Here is a 16,997-nt window from a genome sequence, read left to right as displayed (position 1 = left end):
AGGTCAGGTTCTAAAAGAGACAATCATCACCAACAATATACTCAAAAAACTTAAACTTTCACTACAGATATTGGTATAGTCCCCCTTCCCCCCCCCCATTTGTCCATAGCACAAAGCCACCACCCAGTTGGTCATGACAGGTAGTTTCTGTTTAAGATGAAACATCAGGATTGGGTTCCCACATATCTGGGTTAAAATGACTTAGGAGGGTCATGTGAAGAAGCTTGCTCAAGTGTCACCTCTCGCTTTGTCCAGCTCAAACCAACTGTATTGCTCCTTAACTTTCTTAGGAGTACACTCACTCAAATGAACATCAAACAAACCAAAACCTTAATTGATTGGACCAGAACTTTGATAATAGAGTTGCAATTCTCCCTCAGCTTTAACTTAAACAGAGGGTGAAACCATGGCCCCTTTGAAGTCAATTGGAAAACTCCCATTGACTTCAGAGGGGTCAACATTTCACTTGAAATGATTTTCTTTTCTTCCTGTCTGCAGAACTGATGTTCTTCCACTGCACAAAAATGAGAAACAGAAAGAGTTTTAAATGATTTATTTGATTTCTCCACAAGATCACAGTTATAGTTTTACATCGATAGGGCCTGTTACTACTTACAAACAGAATGCATATTAAAATGAAAGCACTCCTTTCTTCCCTGCAATTACAAAATGGGTCTTGAGCCTCCCCAGAACAGAAGCTTCTTGTGAGCGTGATGTTTCCTGAAGTCTTTAACAGTCTGCATTCAAGACCTAATTCTAACAGTTTAGTACAACTCAAAGCTGGATTAAAGTTCCTAGCAGGAGATAGGTACTGTATGCAACCTCAAAGTGACTGCAGACTTATAGTAATACTAATTTACACACTATATACAATTTAGAGAATTATCTATTCCCCCTACTTGGTCCCATTTCCAACATCCTTTCCCCCCGCCCCAGATTTAATCTTGTTATTGGTTTCATTTTTCTTTTAACTATATACACAATAACTGATTTTGCAGGCAACAAGTGCAATGATATTTTACAATGGAAACAGCAAAATGCATGCTTAACTGCAGAAAACACACAGCTTCATATGGAACAGCAAGTCAACATCTAGAGATTCATTGTTTAAATATCTGCTGACTGTCTTTCAGCTCATTTTATCAAGAAACAAGAGGCTTCTGCTGCATGCAGTACATGATGGGAAAATCATTCTACACTGTATGTTTGAAGACTTTTTTTTAGCAATACAAGACATACATTATATCAGGATGAACTTTGTTTTTTTTACATTGTTGTACATTTCATTAACTTAAAAAAATTAAAAAAACCCAAATACATATTTGACCGTTGTCCCAGAAAAGATCTAGGTTTTTGTTTTTGTGATCTGCATTCTTTAGGTTTCCCTTTCATTCTTTCAAACTGACATTATTACTTAGCCACATTATTCATGGGAACAGAGAAACATGGTCCCCAGTAGTGCTCTATGCTAATTTTTAATCAATAAGGAAATAGGACTAAAACCTTTCAACGTCTACTATTTCATTTTCTCCAACAGCACACAGTAACAGCATACTGTCATCTTCTCATTCTCTGAGTGATCTATGGTGTTCTATGCAACTATTAATCTCAGATGTATTCTGACATGTTAGGCTGCTTCCTAAAGTAGTAGTAGTAGTGAGGTTCTTAAGACTTATGCCGACACCAAGACGTTTGGTTAAAGGTAATTAGTTCAAAAAAGAAAGAAATAACGAGCATACTGTGTCTCTTCTCAATGGTTTTAAACTATGAGAAAGTTTTCAAATATTGTGCTCTTAAAAGACCCAACACTGTTAGCTGCCACAAGATGGCCTCTGATTTTCCATATGGAATTAGTGTGCCTACTAAGTAGGCACTCACCCCCCTCCCCAGTATACGTGTGTGCGCGCGCGAAATCATGCACAAATGGTTTCTTGCATGTACAAAATTTGTGACAACTTTTGCACGTCATCAATTGCACCTGGCAAAATTAAAACCTGGCCCACAGTGTAAATCTAAGGCTATTTGTTGTTACACCTTTCTTAAATGAACCTAAGGGGTAATGTGAAACCAAACCAAACAAATTTGAAATATTTCAGTGCTAAAATACTTAAGGCATTGCATGCTAACTAAATAACATATCTGGGGCCAAATCTTCCTCTCCATGGCACAATATAGATCTCCAGTACATATTTTGCACTTGTTCAGCACACAGCACTTTCACTGACATCAATAATTCTGCATACAGAACAAGTGCAGAAAACATAGTATGCGATGGAGAGGAGCATTTTCACCTCAGATTTCATTAAAAGATGCGGTTTCAGAAAGACTTTTGTACCTGAATGGTATCTTTATCTTTTCTGGAACAACCTATAAATTACAGTTAGACTCTAATATTGGTACACAGGTATGAAGAAAAGCCGACATATTTAAATATGTATCCCTTTACTTCAACTAATATCAACAGTAACACTGATGTATTTTGCAAATATACAATACATAGAGTGTAGCCTCACACTATTAATGTTAGATGACATGCAGACAATTCTACTTTCCCTTATAAGAACAGTATTTTTTAAACTGCAAGGAACAGAGCCTCCGAGTGCCCAGATCAGCCCTCGTAAGGTAAGACACAGAATTTAGGGTAGCTTGAATGATATTAAAAATATTTGTGTTATTCTCATTTCATGTAAGATTAATTTATAGGAGCAAAAGGGATCAAAGATATTGCACACGGGGAAAACAAACATGGACAGATTTTAGCAAAAGGCTAAACTCTAGATTGCTGTATTTGCTCTTTATGGAGATTAACAAAGTGCTCAGTTTGCAGTTTTGCTGGTATTATATCAATTGTATGCAACAGGGGGAGGGGAAAAAACAAATTAAAGATACCAAGAGTAACCCAATACGGAAAGTTCATCCTTTTCTTATACAACGCTACTGTATATTTGTATTGTTCAAATAAACAGATAGATCTGGTTCTTTTCCGATTCTTTTTACCCATCTCACACTGAAACTTCTTTTTTTTCCTCCTTCAAGTTTTGCATTTTAGCTGGTGCAGTTTTGCAGTTGTGGTTCCTTTGTTTCTACCATTTAGGTGTAAAGTCCTTGCAGTGGCTCAAAATGCTGAAACTACAAAGTATGCTCCATGTATGACTTTGTATGAGATTCAGGGATACAAAATCTCATATGAATTTGCAAATGGCTTGATTACAACACAAACAACAACAGCACAGCCTGCTTTTAGATGATGTCTTGCAACTAATTGGAGTAGGACAGTGAGGGTTTGAGCATAAACTCAGCCTGCTGAGTGCTGTGTACTTGTAAACTAACAAATGTGATGAGTAAAAATGGTGAACACACTCTGCCGCTAGCATATGGCTATATGGAATTACACTACTAAAAAACCCAAACCAAAACCAAATAACCGCACTATACTAGATACTAAAATACACCTTAAAATTTTAGAGCAGTTCCATCTGGAAACACTGTCAGATTATAGTTCATTTTAACTGAAAAAAATGAGCAAAGTCATGGTAAATAGAAAACGAAGTGACTGAGAAGGATGGGTGTTTGTAATTTTCATGTTTGAGATGAATGTTTTTGCAGTGTATGCATGCACCTTTCATATAACTCTTCATATGTGTTCATAAAATCATATGCATATAAAAGAAACGTGGATCATGTAAATTCACAGTTATCACAGCCTCTAAAGTGTCTAAGAATTTGTATAACCAATGCTTTAAGATAACCAATGGTAAATGGTCATCCCATGTTGCTACTGTATAGTTACTGCATCTTAACTAGTTTGCTTTCCTGAAATAGCAGAGCAGTTATAATACTGATTACATATGATATTATGTTAATAAAAATAAGGATTTATACAAAGCAATATTTTACTACAACAGTTAAATATACTATGTTACTTGGCACATTTTAGTAATGATTGCTTAGAGTCTTAATATGTCTAGAGGACTTTTAAATTAAAATACTGAAATGTCTGAAATTTATTCCTAGCATTTAAAGTTTTTGGTCTACTCTTTCATATGCTATTCATCTATTTGTTACTGTCCTTCTATCAAGTGTAATTCCTTGTAAAGTCTATATTGCTAGTTTAGTGGACTGAAAAAATTTGCTTTCCAAGCACAAATGTTAACTATACAGTATATATATATTTATATATATATTTATATTACATAAAGTTTACTTACGTACTTTCATCAACCATATCAGGTCTACTTATTTTTTTGCCTATTGACAATAAAAGAGCAAGAATGCAACACTTGGTTCTGAATCACTTTTTTTTTTTTAATAGGTTACGTTTTTATTATGCATGTAAAATTGTCATGGGATTTGGTGAAAAAGGAAGCTTAACTTGTATTCAGCAAGCAGCATGTTTTCAAGGCAATTGAAGATAAGGACTCTCCAGGAGGCAGGCCTCCACTGAGCAGATAAGTAAAACCAATATTGATCACACTAATTCAAATTGTTGTATTTAGTAACAGCAAGCCCTTAAGCTTGCAGAAGTCAAATAAATTGTTTGGCTGAGTAAAAATCCACAGTTTTATTTGCTGCTTCCTTTAAGTGCCTTTATAACCGTGCCTAAAACTACCATTATTAGAAGGACAAATACTTCTAGACTATTGTGCTGATGCCACTGTGTTTGGGCTTAGCGCTGGTTGAAGTGGAAGGAGGAGCTGACTGTCCATGGTGATGTTGAGCATGTTGGGAATGAGAAGAGTGCCCAGGATGAGGAGGGGGCAATGGAGGATGGGGAGGGTGGGAATGTTGTGAATGAGGGTGCTGCATGTAAGAAGAATGCGCCGCATGCTGGGAATGAGGCACATGTGGGTGGTACTGGTGCGTGTGCTGGATGTGCTGTGGAGGATGATAGTGGTGATGGTGATGATAAGGGGGTGGGTTCTGCTGCATGTGACAGTACTGTGAATGGTGAGTGTGCACTTGTGCCTGTGTCTGCCCCTCAGCTGGCCCAGCATGGTGCATGGCAGAAGGATGCTGAGAGTGTTGCTGATGCGGGATTACAGGTGGGTGCTGAGGCTGCTGCGATGGGCCAGCTGGTGGATGGCCTTGGGAAGGTGGCTTCCCCCTTTTACTACCAAATAAGGAACCTAGGAGTGAGGAAGAGTTAGGCATAGTCTGGTGAGGGCGAGATGGACATTCTCGGGTTGATGTAGCTCTTCGGCGCATGTGAGGACTGCTAATGATGGACCCCTAAAAGAAATTAATAGAAATGAAAATTAAAAAAAAATCTTAAAATATGTTTAAAAGAAAAAAGTTCACACTGATCCATCAAGTCTTCCTTACATGCTCACATGGGCTGACTATGTTAAGTGTTATAGGAGAATTTCTCTCTCTGACAGTTTATCTCTTCAAGCTACAGTTGAGGCATTCATGCCCTTCTTGGAATGCTTATAAACATTAATAGCCATTATCTGGTTTCTCTTTCAATACTTTTATTGTAAAACTTGATACTTAAATTAAGAGAAATGTCACTGAAAGATAACATTATACCTGGGAATTGGTTTTAAAGAAAAAATGCATTTTAAAATACCAGTCACATTTTTCTTAAAATAAAAAAAAACTACATTAAATTAAACTGAATTGAACACACAGTAACAAATGTTACAGTTACCATTCCAATTTCATAATCGATTTTTTTAAAATTTAAATTTAAAAATAGTTTTTTCTTATTGTAAACCATAGTAGGGAAGGGTTGTGCTGCTTCATAAACCTAGCTCTATATTATATGTTAGATTGCAACAATACTTCTACAACTCATTTCAATAAGATTTCTATGTGGTGATTTTCTTCTGACCTATGGCCCTATGTTTCCTACTGTTTAGCCTTGAATGGTCTATTTAGTCTTTGGAGTTTTTTTTTTTTTTTTTTTTTTAAGACAATTAGGGACAAAGCAGTACTTAAGCATACTGTGCTAGATTTAAACTGCAATCTACCTAACACAAACACACATACACACACACAAAATAAATAAATCTGCAAGCTGAATTCAACGACATGAACAGTATATATAAATGGTTTGAAGATGAATGAAATCTCATGAAATCCACATTGAATTCATCTGTCTTATTCATTTTCTCCTCCCATGCCCTATCTGTGCAATTCCATGGTATCATGACTGCATACATTTAGCAATTTAACTAGAAAATAAGCAATGGGAATGGCTGAGCATGAAAGTCAATAGTTTTAGCTAGATATCAAACAGCATAGAACAGTGTACTGTGTAACGAAGTGCAAGTGGGCCTTCAGGCTGGGATCAGACCAAAATGGTGGCAAAAGGACACATCATGTTCATTTAACCATGCTTGCAGGAACAGAGGGAACAAGGTTAGCTGAAACCAAAAATGGTGCTTGGTCTAAAACAAGCCGTAAGTGTTTTTTAAGCTGGAATAATACAAAGTGAGTAGCCTACGCATGCATTTTATCTGAGGCAGGCAGTTATATGTTAGAAGAAAGAGAGCAAAAAAAATATGTATATAAAAGAAAGGTTTGAAATGCACATCACATCCAGCTAGACATCAGTAACTTCCCACTTACTTCCATATTGCTGTCTAGCGATCCTGCACTGCTGCGACGCCCACGCTTGCCTGCCCAGGACATGCAATACCATAGATTAGAGACTGAGACAAGACCTGGGTGAGAAATATCCGCTTCCCTGAATTACTACAGGAGCCTCTAAATGCAACTAGAGGGGCCTTGGGGGACTAATTTTATAGGGTACGTTAGACTGGTATAGTAGCTACTAAGGCAGAAACTTAAAGTTTAAGGCCATAATTAAAATTAAGTTTCTGTACCTAGATGTATCCTATAAAGGAAGATCCTTTTGTTTTGAAGCAACTTGTCATAATTACTGTGTGTGTGTTTTTTTTTTTTAAAAGAATCTTAAAATATGTATATTTTAGTCTCTACATTTAGCAGTGGGGTCATAATGTTCACTGTTGGCTAGAGTTTTAAATTGCTTAGTTTCCTAGAAGCAAATTTTCAAAAATGTCCATAAATCTGTTTTCCTCAAACAGTGTTGTGAGTGGTGGTTTTTTTGTTTGTTTGTTTTTTTGTTGTTTTTGAATTATGGGGAACATTCTGGATTTCAGTGGAAATGGAAAATCTCTCTCATTCTTTGAATGTTTTAATTTGAACCTCAATGGATTTCATATAATCTTCTTTCATGATGATTAAAAAGAAAACTAAACTTAATTTTTAATCATTAAAACTTAAATGTAGCATTGTATTATGGCTAGATTTTGTTTGTCTAGCTGTGCAGTGCTTTACATTTAGGTATTAAGGTTGACAAAGTAGTCTCAGTTTTAGTAGTTGGGCTGAATTTTCCTAAGGTGGACACCAAAGTTAGTTGCCCAAACCTTACATGTGGAACCTTCAGTTGGCTTCTAAATACTGATTTTAGGAAGATAAGTGCCAAAATACAGGATGCCCAAATATAAGATTATGCACCCAGATTTCATAACTAGGCTGCCCAGCTAATTCATCAGAGATAATGTGTGCGCCTACACAGAATAGTATCAGGGGATAGTCATGTTAGTCTGTATCCACAAAAACAACAAGGAGTCCAGTGGCACCTTAAAGACTAACAGATTTATTTGGGCATAAGCTTTCGTGGGTAAAAAAACCACTTCTTCAGATTCATGGAGTAAAAATTACAGATGCAGGCATTATTATACTGACACATGAAGAGAAGGGAGTTACCTTACAAGTTTAGAACCAGTGTTGACAGGGCCAATTCAACCAGGGTGGATGTAGTCCACTCCCAATAACTGATGAGGAGGTGTCAATACCAGGAGAGGGAAAGTTGCTTTTGTAGTGAGCCAGTCACTCCCAGTCCCTACTCAAGCCCAAATTGATGGTGTTAAATTTGCAAATGAATTTTAGTTCTGCAGTTTCTCTTTGAAGTCTGTTCTTGAAGTTTTTTTGTTCAATTATGGCTACTTTTAAATCTGTTATAGAATGTCCAGGGAGATTGAAGTGTTCTCCTACTGGCTTTTGTATGTTACCATTCCTGATGTCCGATTTGTGTCCATTTATTCTTTTGCGTAGAGACTGTCTAGTTTGGCCAAAGTATATGGCAGAGGGGCATTGCTGGTGCATGATGGCATATATCACATTGGTAGATAAGCAGGTGAACGAGTCTCTGATGGTGTGGATGATGTGGTTGGGTCCTCTGATGGTGCCGCTAGAGTAGATATGGGGACAGAGTAGGCAACGAGGTTTGTTACAGGGATTGGTTCCTAGGTTAGTGTTTCTGTGGTGTGGTGTGTAGTATTTGCTTCAGGTTGGGGAGGCTGTCTGTAAGTGAGGACTGGCCTGCCTCCCAAGGTCTGTGAGAGTGAAGGATCATTTTCTAGGATAGGTTGTAGATCGTTGATGATGTGCTGGAGAGGTTTTAGCTGGGGGCTGTATGTGATGGCCAGTGGTGTTCTGTTATTTGTAGTTATTTGTATATATGTAGTAAGTGATTTCTGGGTACCCGCCTCGCTCTGTCAATCTGTTACCTCACTTTCCCAAGTAGGTAGTGTAGCTTTAAGAATGCTTGATAAAGATCTTGTAGGTGTTTGTCTCTGTTTGAGGGATTGGAGCAAATTCAGTTGTAGCTTAGGGCTTGGCTTCAAAACAGACTTCAAAGAGAAACTGCAGAACTAAAATTCATTTGCAAATTTAACACCATCAATTTGGGCTTGAGTAGGGACTGGGAGTGGCTGGCTCACTACAAAAGCAACTTTCCCTCTCCTGGAATTGACACCTCCTCATCAGTTATTGGGAGTGGACTACATCCACCCTGACTGAATTGGCCCTGTCATCACTGGTTCTAAACTTGTAAGGTAACTTCCTTCTCTTCATGTGTCAGTATAATAATGCCTGCATCTATAATTGTCACTCCATGAATCTGAAGAAGTGGGGTTTTTACCCACAAAAGCTTATGCCCAAAGAAATCTGTTAGTCTTTAAGGTGCCACCGGACTCCTTGTTGTTTACATAGAATAGTTATTTTTATTGAATTTAACTTGTTGGATATTAAACTAATAAATGTAAGAATGTTTTGTTTAGGGGATGATCAAACAAAGCTAACATCATCAGGATGAGGAGTGGTCAGCTTCTCCACACACCTCCAAAAGCCACATGCATTCCTTATTTCTCTCTCGATGGCCCACCACTTTTCTTAAAGGCCCAGTGTCACAGCAAACCTCCTTTCTGTATCGGAAGGCTTGATACAGTTCTCTTCAGAGCCTGCCATTGCTGCTCCAAAGAGTGTTGCTGGAGAGGGATGAGATATTCCCTTCCCCCTTGCTATGGCTAAGGGAGCTTCTTTTGCAACTACTCACAGTTCTCAACATAAACCCTTTAAACTGAGATTGTGTGTTTGCAGATGAGCAATTCCTTTGGAAGAGCTCTTTGCCAAATCTTTGGGTATATTCTTTACTGCAGTTTTAGTTTGCTCGAAAACATGACTATACTGTATTGTGCACCATGACAGAGAAGCAGTTTTGATTATCTTAGAATTCTTATTGCCTAGTCAGGGGGTGAATTTTGCTCTTTGTTTATTGGTAGTAATGGTGCTGATTGTGAGAATCAAATCACTCCTGTTAGCCAATCCACAATCCTGAAGGAAGATACCCATCTCCCCATTCAATGGTGAATTTTATGCTGGCATAGGTGAATAAAAGTGGCCAGAGATGAAGGAACATAGAAAAATCTAAGGTCTCCCACTGAAGGTAAAGCAGGAGTGAAAACGTTCAGATATCAGTGATGAATGCAGTATATGTGGACAGACGGGTGAGCATCTGTCTGTGTACCTAAGATGACTGTGGGCAAAGGAATACTAGCAGAAAAAAGTGAAATCATATTTGTGACATCTATAATAATCCTCATATGATCACAGCTAGTACTGTACCGTAAAGAGCCTTTTGGTAAATTCTTCTAAGAGGAAAGACATAGTTTCTAAAAAACAAAGTGAAACAGGTTCACTATGGACTGTAGACAATCAGAAATGGAAATGACCTATTAGATCCTATAGAGTATTCTCCTTGCCAATGTAGGATCATTTTATTACAAACTATTCTTCAGTGCTACATCCATCCCAGCTTAAAATGTGTTCTTTGAGCTGCAGTCTTCAAAAGGCATTGCAGGGAAATGGTAAGTCCAAGATAGAAGGAGCTTATTCAGCTGTTCCGTATAGCATAATCCTACACTAGAATGATTATTAGCTGCTGTGCTATAAAACCAGGTGGCGTTTACCAAATTTATGACTAATTGTGCTCAGCAAGTTGTTTTTTACTTTAAATATTTTTGAAGGTCGTTATACAACACCGTTTCTCATTCCTCTCTTTGTAAAATTAAATTCCGTCTCTCTTTCCTCTCCTTCGAAAGTTATCTTGTTGTTCCCTTAACCAATTCACAGCTGTCGTGGTTGGTAACGGACTGGGATAGGTTGTATGCTGCTTCTGAGTAAGCATCACTAAGGTGCACTACTGCAACACACCTCCACATGTACAAACAAGGTCACTTTAAACTTGATAAACTTGAAACAGTTAGAAATTAGAATATCCTTACAGAGACTTGCAAATTCTGTGAGCTCTTACAGGGAATCATGAATGAAAATCCATCGTGTCCTTGCAGAAATTGACCTTACAGATATGCGGAATGTTATAGGAAATGTTAAATATTTCAGTTGTCACTACTGTACTGTACTTCTTGGGTCTATCTGCTCTCTGCCAATGAGAGGCATACTGAGATCAAGGGCACTTCTTGTGATTCAGTTTGTGATTCTTGGCTAAAATAGTTTGGAAAAGGATTCAAATTATGTTTTTAGTAAAGCAAACTATTTTAACAGCCATCTACCAAATAATGAGTCACTGTACTAGCTTCAGCATGTTGTGAAAGTGGTATTCATGAAAGTGGAACCTGTTGCCTTCCACCCTGATTGAATTGGCCTCGTTAGCACTGATCCCTGACTTGGTAAGGCAACGCCCATCTTTTTTCATGTGCTGTATATTTATACCTGCCTACTGTATTTTTCACTCCATGCATTTGATGAAGTGGGTTATAGCCCACGAAAGCTTATTCCAAAATAAATTTGTTAGTCTCTAAGGTGCCACAAGGACTCCATGTTGTTTTTGTTGTCATCTAGTTATCCAGAGGCCAGGCCTGACACAAGCAGAGGCAGTTCAAAATGCCCAATACTATCTCACCGATGTGCCTCAATCATAATCTGGAAGGACCACTTCTACGGGTCTTTTAATCCTGTCTTTTGGTTGAGGCATGCAATTATGGTCTTGACAACTTGTGATCATTAAAAAACTCCTGTCTCTCTTCACATGAGGAGCGTTATCCTTGGCACATTGGTCAAATTCAGTGCAGGATGTAATTACATAGAGGGGAGAAGTGAATAATTTCCCCTCTATAAACCAATGTAGTGGTGTTGGTGGTGGCTATATTTTGGGGTGAATGTATGGGTGAATGTATGGGTGATCTCTGCATTATATTGTGCAGAATGTTTGTTTTGGGTATTTACATAAACACAAGGTTCCGGATTTTTTCATAAGAATCCACTTGGTTAAAAATGGGGTATATGATGGGAATCAATAGAAGCAGGCTATGGTACACACATCCAGAGACATGTACCATGCCAGGCATCACTAACATTCAATGGAGGCAGAAGGAAGATGACAATGATAGCAAGGAAAGAGGAAAATTGTGGCATTCAGGTCCAGTATCTCCCCTACATCACTTTCTCTGTGGGAGCAGATTCAACCCTTCTACTCCCCCTGGAGATCTTGACTGCTAAGGCAGGAGAAGAGCTCTAATGTCTCATACCCCAAATATCGTTCGTTTTGCCTCCTTCCACCTCAGCCCAAGGGAGAAGAGTGAGTAGAGAGAAATTTTTAATCTCCCCCAGTATCATGTGGATGAGAGCCTGAACCATTCCCTTGAAGACTCCTCCTACTGGTGGGTAAGGGTTCTGCAGCTGCATGAAGTCTGCTTCTGTATATGGGGTAGTGAAGTTCCCCGCAGTCTTTCCCCAGAGAGTAAACTCTGGGCAAGAGGAAAATTGGAAAATATTACAAAGGATTAATAAAAAACATCATATATTGGGTTCATGGGCAGGAACAGTGTAAAAAAAAAAAAGACAACCAATGAAGTTTGGGGCAATATACAAGAAGCACAGGGACTATTTTTATACTTGGGCTATATTTTACTGTTTCTGGCCCTTAATGCTAGTCAATACTCATTATTACAGTATAAGTATTGGGGATATTTGCTGAGACTACCAGAAACAGTGCCTGCTTGCAGTTGTAGTAACAATAGCCTTGCACTTCTGTGGCACTATCTCAAAGCATGTTACCAACAGGAGAGCATCCAACTTCATCACACCTCTGGAAGGAAAAGTTTTCCGTAACTGGTGTTCTTCGAGATGTGTTGCTCATGACTATTCTACAATAGGTGTGCATGCTCGCCATGTGCACTGGTGCCGGAAGTTTTTCCCCTAGCAGTACCCGTGGGGGGGGTGGGGGAGTGCCCCCGCGACCCTGGAGTGGCTCCTGCCTGGCACGGTATAAGGGGAGCTGCGCGCTCCGCCCACCTTCAGTTCCTTCTTGCCAGACAACTCCAACAGAGAGGAAGGAGGGTGGGATGTGGAATAGACATGAGCAACACATCTCAAAGAACACCAGTTACGGAAAAGGTAACTGTCTTTTCTTCTTCGAGTGATTGTTCATGTGTATTCCATAATAGGGGATTCCAAGCTATATCTGTTGGAGGTGGGTAGGAGTTCACAAGTTCCCAGGACGTAGGACAGCCCTGCTGAACTTGGAAGTAACTGGGAACTACAAGTGCTCAGCACTTCTATAAATCAGGTTGTGACTTGCTTGAAGTCACCCAGGAAATCTGTGGCAGATATAGAATCAGAAACCCACATATTCCTCCCAGTCCTGTCTTTTAATCACAAAGCCCCTGTTCCCCCATTAATAATTGTGCTGGGGTAGTTTTCATCTTTCATATCTATGTGTAGGCCCATTTCAATATCATAAATGGAAGAAAGCTTTGGAATGGTCTAAAGTTCTCTTAGCGTTTGGCACAATCCATTCCTTTTCTAGTTGCGTTTTGTTTTCTTCTAACATTTTACACATGAATTTGGAATTCTACATTCTAGGGTAAATACATATGTTTTTTCTTGACTAATTTTCAGTGGACAGAGCTAATCACTGACAGTTCAGTTATGAGCAACAAAAATGCTCACATTTGAAAAAGGATGAAGTATTAAATGCTTTTGACTCATTTACGTTTTGTAACACAGCTGGCTGCCAGTTCCCATTTCTACTTTTTATTCCATGGCAGCAGATGTCAGATCAGAGAGAACAAGATAAGGGTTATTAAATACTAACCTTAAAACCCCCAAAGCCCTCCTTCACTTAATTTTTGCAAATACAACTTGTGTTTTCATGGAAAAATGAATAGAAAAATAGCTAGCAGCAAAGAGTACCTGGTCAATATCAGATATTGTTTCCCTTTTGGGGAATTGAAGTATTGTTCTCCAAAAACCAATTTCAGCTTTTAGGAGGTGAAAGGGTCCAAAAATCTTTTTTCTCTTTAAATTTGAGAGACTAATTTATTTTTTTCTTTTCAAGCATGGAAAACATTTTAAAGGCACTTTTCCCTACTACTATTCCTCTGTGATAGGTATAATGACTTTTGGCAAGGGGAAATTAGCTAATGTTTTTCAAACCACAGCTTCATCAGAAACCTGCACAGTCAAAACTTTCTTTACAGAATCAGATTCCCCTTTCACAGAACCATATTTTCAGAGTGCTTTCAAAAACACCTCTGCAGTGTTCCTTAGGAAATTATGCACTGAATTCTGTGCATACGCAATTACTCAGTTTGCACATGTAAAATTGGATTTTTGCAGAAACAATTAAGGAAACCCTTTAAAAATCCAGCCCATAATCCCCATTTTCTAAACAAACACACACACACACAGTACACCCAGATCCTCTTTCTTTATCATCCTATATTTCATGCCATGGCAGTACAAACATCAGGAATTAGGATGAACTAATTTCAGCCCACCTTTTTCAGAAGTTATTTGTATGTCTGCTGCTTTGGTACAGTCATTGAGCCACACTGCCTTTGCTAACTGGTAAATTTTTCTTTGATTTTTCTAAGAGTTATCTGTTCCATACTAAAACAAAGTGAATCCCCCCAAGCAAGCTAAACTTAGAGGAGGTACTTGTAAACTCACTACAGTGATTCTGATACATCACAGAAATAGTAGTATATACCCAGGGATTGAAAATGGTGTTTTATTAGCCTAAAACAGGTGACAGATGTGTAATTTTTCAAGGTAATTGCACTGCACAAGACCAAACAGAAGCTCTCCATAACTGTCAGTGGGTAAATATTAAAATTAAGTTTAGTTGGGTTTAACAAATTCGTTGATAAACCCTCAAGTCTGTAAATGATTTCTACTTTCTATCATGGAATAAAGACCACTTTCAGTAATGAGCATGCCAACAGCGGGCATGCAGTTTTGAAATATGAAAGTTTTCATGATCAAGAGGAATTCATCTTGTTATTGCACATAACCCTCTAAAAGGATTTATGTACATGGCAATATTTGGAAGACTGTGATGGAAAATTCCTATGGGATGAAAAGAGTTAATCAGGAACCACGCAAATTGGTTTGTATAGCCATGAAACTCCCACATCCAGTAACATGGCTGTTCTCATTCTAAAAGAACTTAAAATAAAACAAAAACAAAAGATGATGAAGGTATCCGTACAGCTTAGATTTAATAACAATGAGGACTTGGGCTTGGATCCAACCTCCACTGAAGTCAATGGAAAGACTCTCACTGACTTGAAGTGGGCTTTGGATCAGGCCCCATGTCTTTTAATGAGGCAGATGGGTATAGATGGATATAAACAGAGAGTAAACACAAGTGATAATAGGGGTGTGTGTGTGTATGTGTATGTATACGTATATATACATACATACACACACATACACACAAACACACACACGCTACATATTCAATTTACCAGTGTTTTATTTACTGCAGCACAAATCCTTCGCTTTGATATTACAAGGAAAGGCTAACTGGGGCTAACTATTCAAGATATACACAGTATTACAAAATTATGCCTCTACTGTAGATCATACAGCATTTAAAAAAAAATCAAAATAAATAATACAGGCGGATAAATTTTTTTTTTTTTAATTCAATTGCTGCTACTCTTATGGGTACTGTCAGTGTGGTGTGGCTGGTGTTACAGGTAAAACTTCCATTAGCAATAACTGGAGCGGTGTGCCTAACATTCTAAACACAGGGCTGAACATTTACCCCTGGAAGTCTGGAAAACATGAGGGTGCTAATTACTAATAATTAATGGCATGTAGCAAACAAACAAATAAAATAAAAACAGGCACATATCACTCTTTCCATTTCTATTTTTTAATGTATAAATATTAAAAAAAAAAAAAAAAAAAAAGCATTTAGATCGGCCAGTTCCAATTTTAGACACAGCAGCAGCTCTGAGTCTTGGGGACATTACTACTGTGCCCAGCAGGGCTTTTTCCTATTCCTCTGGCAATAGTATTTTGCAAACAACAGCTTCAGCAAGAATTAGGACCTATGCTGTGCGTAATACAATGATGAGATATAATTCAGTTATACTGTGTGACTGATGCTATCGCTCTAGATAGAATTTAGTAGGGCTTCACTCAATTTCATTCATCAATGTAGTACATGGGTACACTTAAGCACAAAATACACAGGAAGCAGTCATTGCATAGGGACCTCAGTGCTTTCTTTTTCTTTCTAAGTCTACATTAACAAGGAGGTAATAAATAAGAGAAAAAACAAAGGAATTCTAAGTGGGTTATTCCTAGCCCTAGTCAACCATTTTTCTATAATACACTTACAATTTTTCCTCTGTCTCCATTCGCCTTTAAAAGTATACATAGCAAGCTATAACAGCTTGATATTTTCAAATAGAGTTTGTTCAGTACACTAAAGGTAAAATAAAATAAATCAAAAACAAACGCAACAATAAAAGTTAAAAAAAAAAAAGCAAATAGTTAAACTTTCTGTATTGCTTCTTTACATGGTCACCATTCACAAATGAGCTTATTTTTACACATATCTATCGCACTTCTTTGCACGCACTGGTGTACAGAGCAGGGAATAAATGTGGTGCTTACCAGCTTCAGAGAGGTCTCTGAGGGAGCTGCTGAGTGCACTCCTTTTCAGTCCCTCCCCAGTGGCATAGCTGTCATCCAGGCAGGCTCTGTTCAGCGTCCCATTGCCAGATTCTTTTTTGAGGCTGGAGCACTGGGAGATGCTTGGACGTACCACACCTTTCTGTTTTTCTAGCTCAGCTGAAACAAAGAGAATGATTGTACAGTTCATAGTTATTGACTATAATGAAATGGAGCCAATGACATGGCAAACCAAATATTATTATGTATCCAGAGATGTCAGTTTATTGTGGAGTTGAACTGTACATGGAAGAAAACTTGATCTCTGTCCCAGTGGCTTTATAACATAACATACGCAATGAAAGGATGGTACATGCTGGAAAAATATAATATAAAATCCTATGTTTAGACAGATATATATCTGCAGCTTCCAGTATGTTCATTTGCATAATGGCTACTGAAGCAGCAGCAAACATGATGCTTTTCAAAAGAATAAAGTTTGATATTAAGAGAAATAGAGTCAAAGTTCTTCTAAAGTCCATCTCCAAAAGACAATACCTCTTTTTAAGAAGCCACTTAAAATAGCCCTAAAACTTACAATACAATTTATTCACCCTATTTGGTACAGACCTACTCTCTACTTACTCATCAGTTGGTTTTTGCTGGTGCTTAAGATATATTTCCATTGCAGTTACATAGTACACTAGCTACCAGTCAAAAGATCCTGGCAGGAGTTTTAGGAATCACTGTTTTAT

The 16,997-nt window shown here is 38.0% G+C and overlaps 1 protein-coding gene across 11 annotated transcripts in view; it reads right to left on the bottom strand.

The window, feature by feature from the left end:
- Positions 1-538: 538 nt before the first annotated feature.
- The window catches only part of IQSEC1 (IQ motif and Sec7 domain ArfGEF 1), a 676,292-nt gene continuing 659,833 nt past the window's right edge, over positions 539-16,997 (bottom strand). For 10 of the 11 annotated variants that reach the window (XM_034777984.1, XM_034777986.1, XM_034777985.1 and 7 more), the window contains 3 exons: positions 16,246-16,422; positions 6,574-6,623; positions 539-5,229 (listed from right to left, as the gene is read on the bottom strand). In XM_034777984.1, coding sequence (XP_034633875.1) covers positions 4,633-5,229; positions 6,574-6,623; positions 16,246-16,422 — 824 coding nt within the window. In that variant the 3' untranslated portion in view covers positions 539-4,632. The remainder of the gene's footprint in view (positions 5,230-6,573; positions 6,624-16,245; positions 16,423-16,997) is intronic. The other variant, XM_034777995.1, reaches the window with a different exon arrangement.

Source organism: Trachemys scripta, chromosome 7, assembly GCF_013100865.1.
Source record: "Trachemys scripta elegans isolate TJP31775 chromosome 7, CAS_Tse_1.0, whole genome shotgun sequence".
In the NCBI taxonomy this organism is placed as follows: domain Eukaryota; kingdom Metazoa; phylum Chordata; order Testudines; family Emydidae; genus Trachemys; species Trachemys scripta.
The sequence above is the reverse complement of the archived record's forward strand: the minus strand, read 5'-3'. Positions and strand labels throughout refer to the sequence as shown.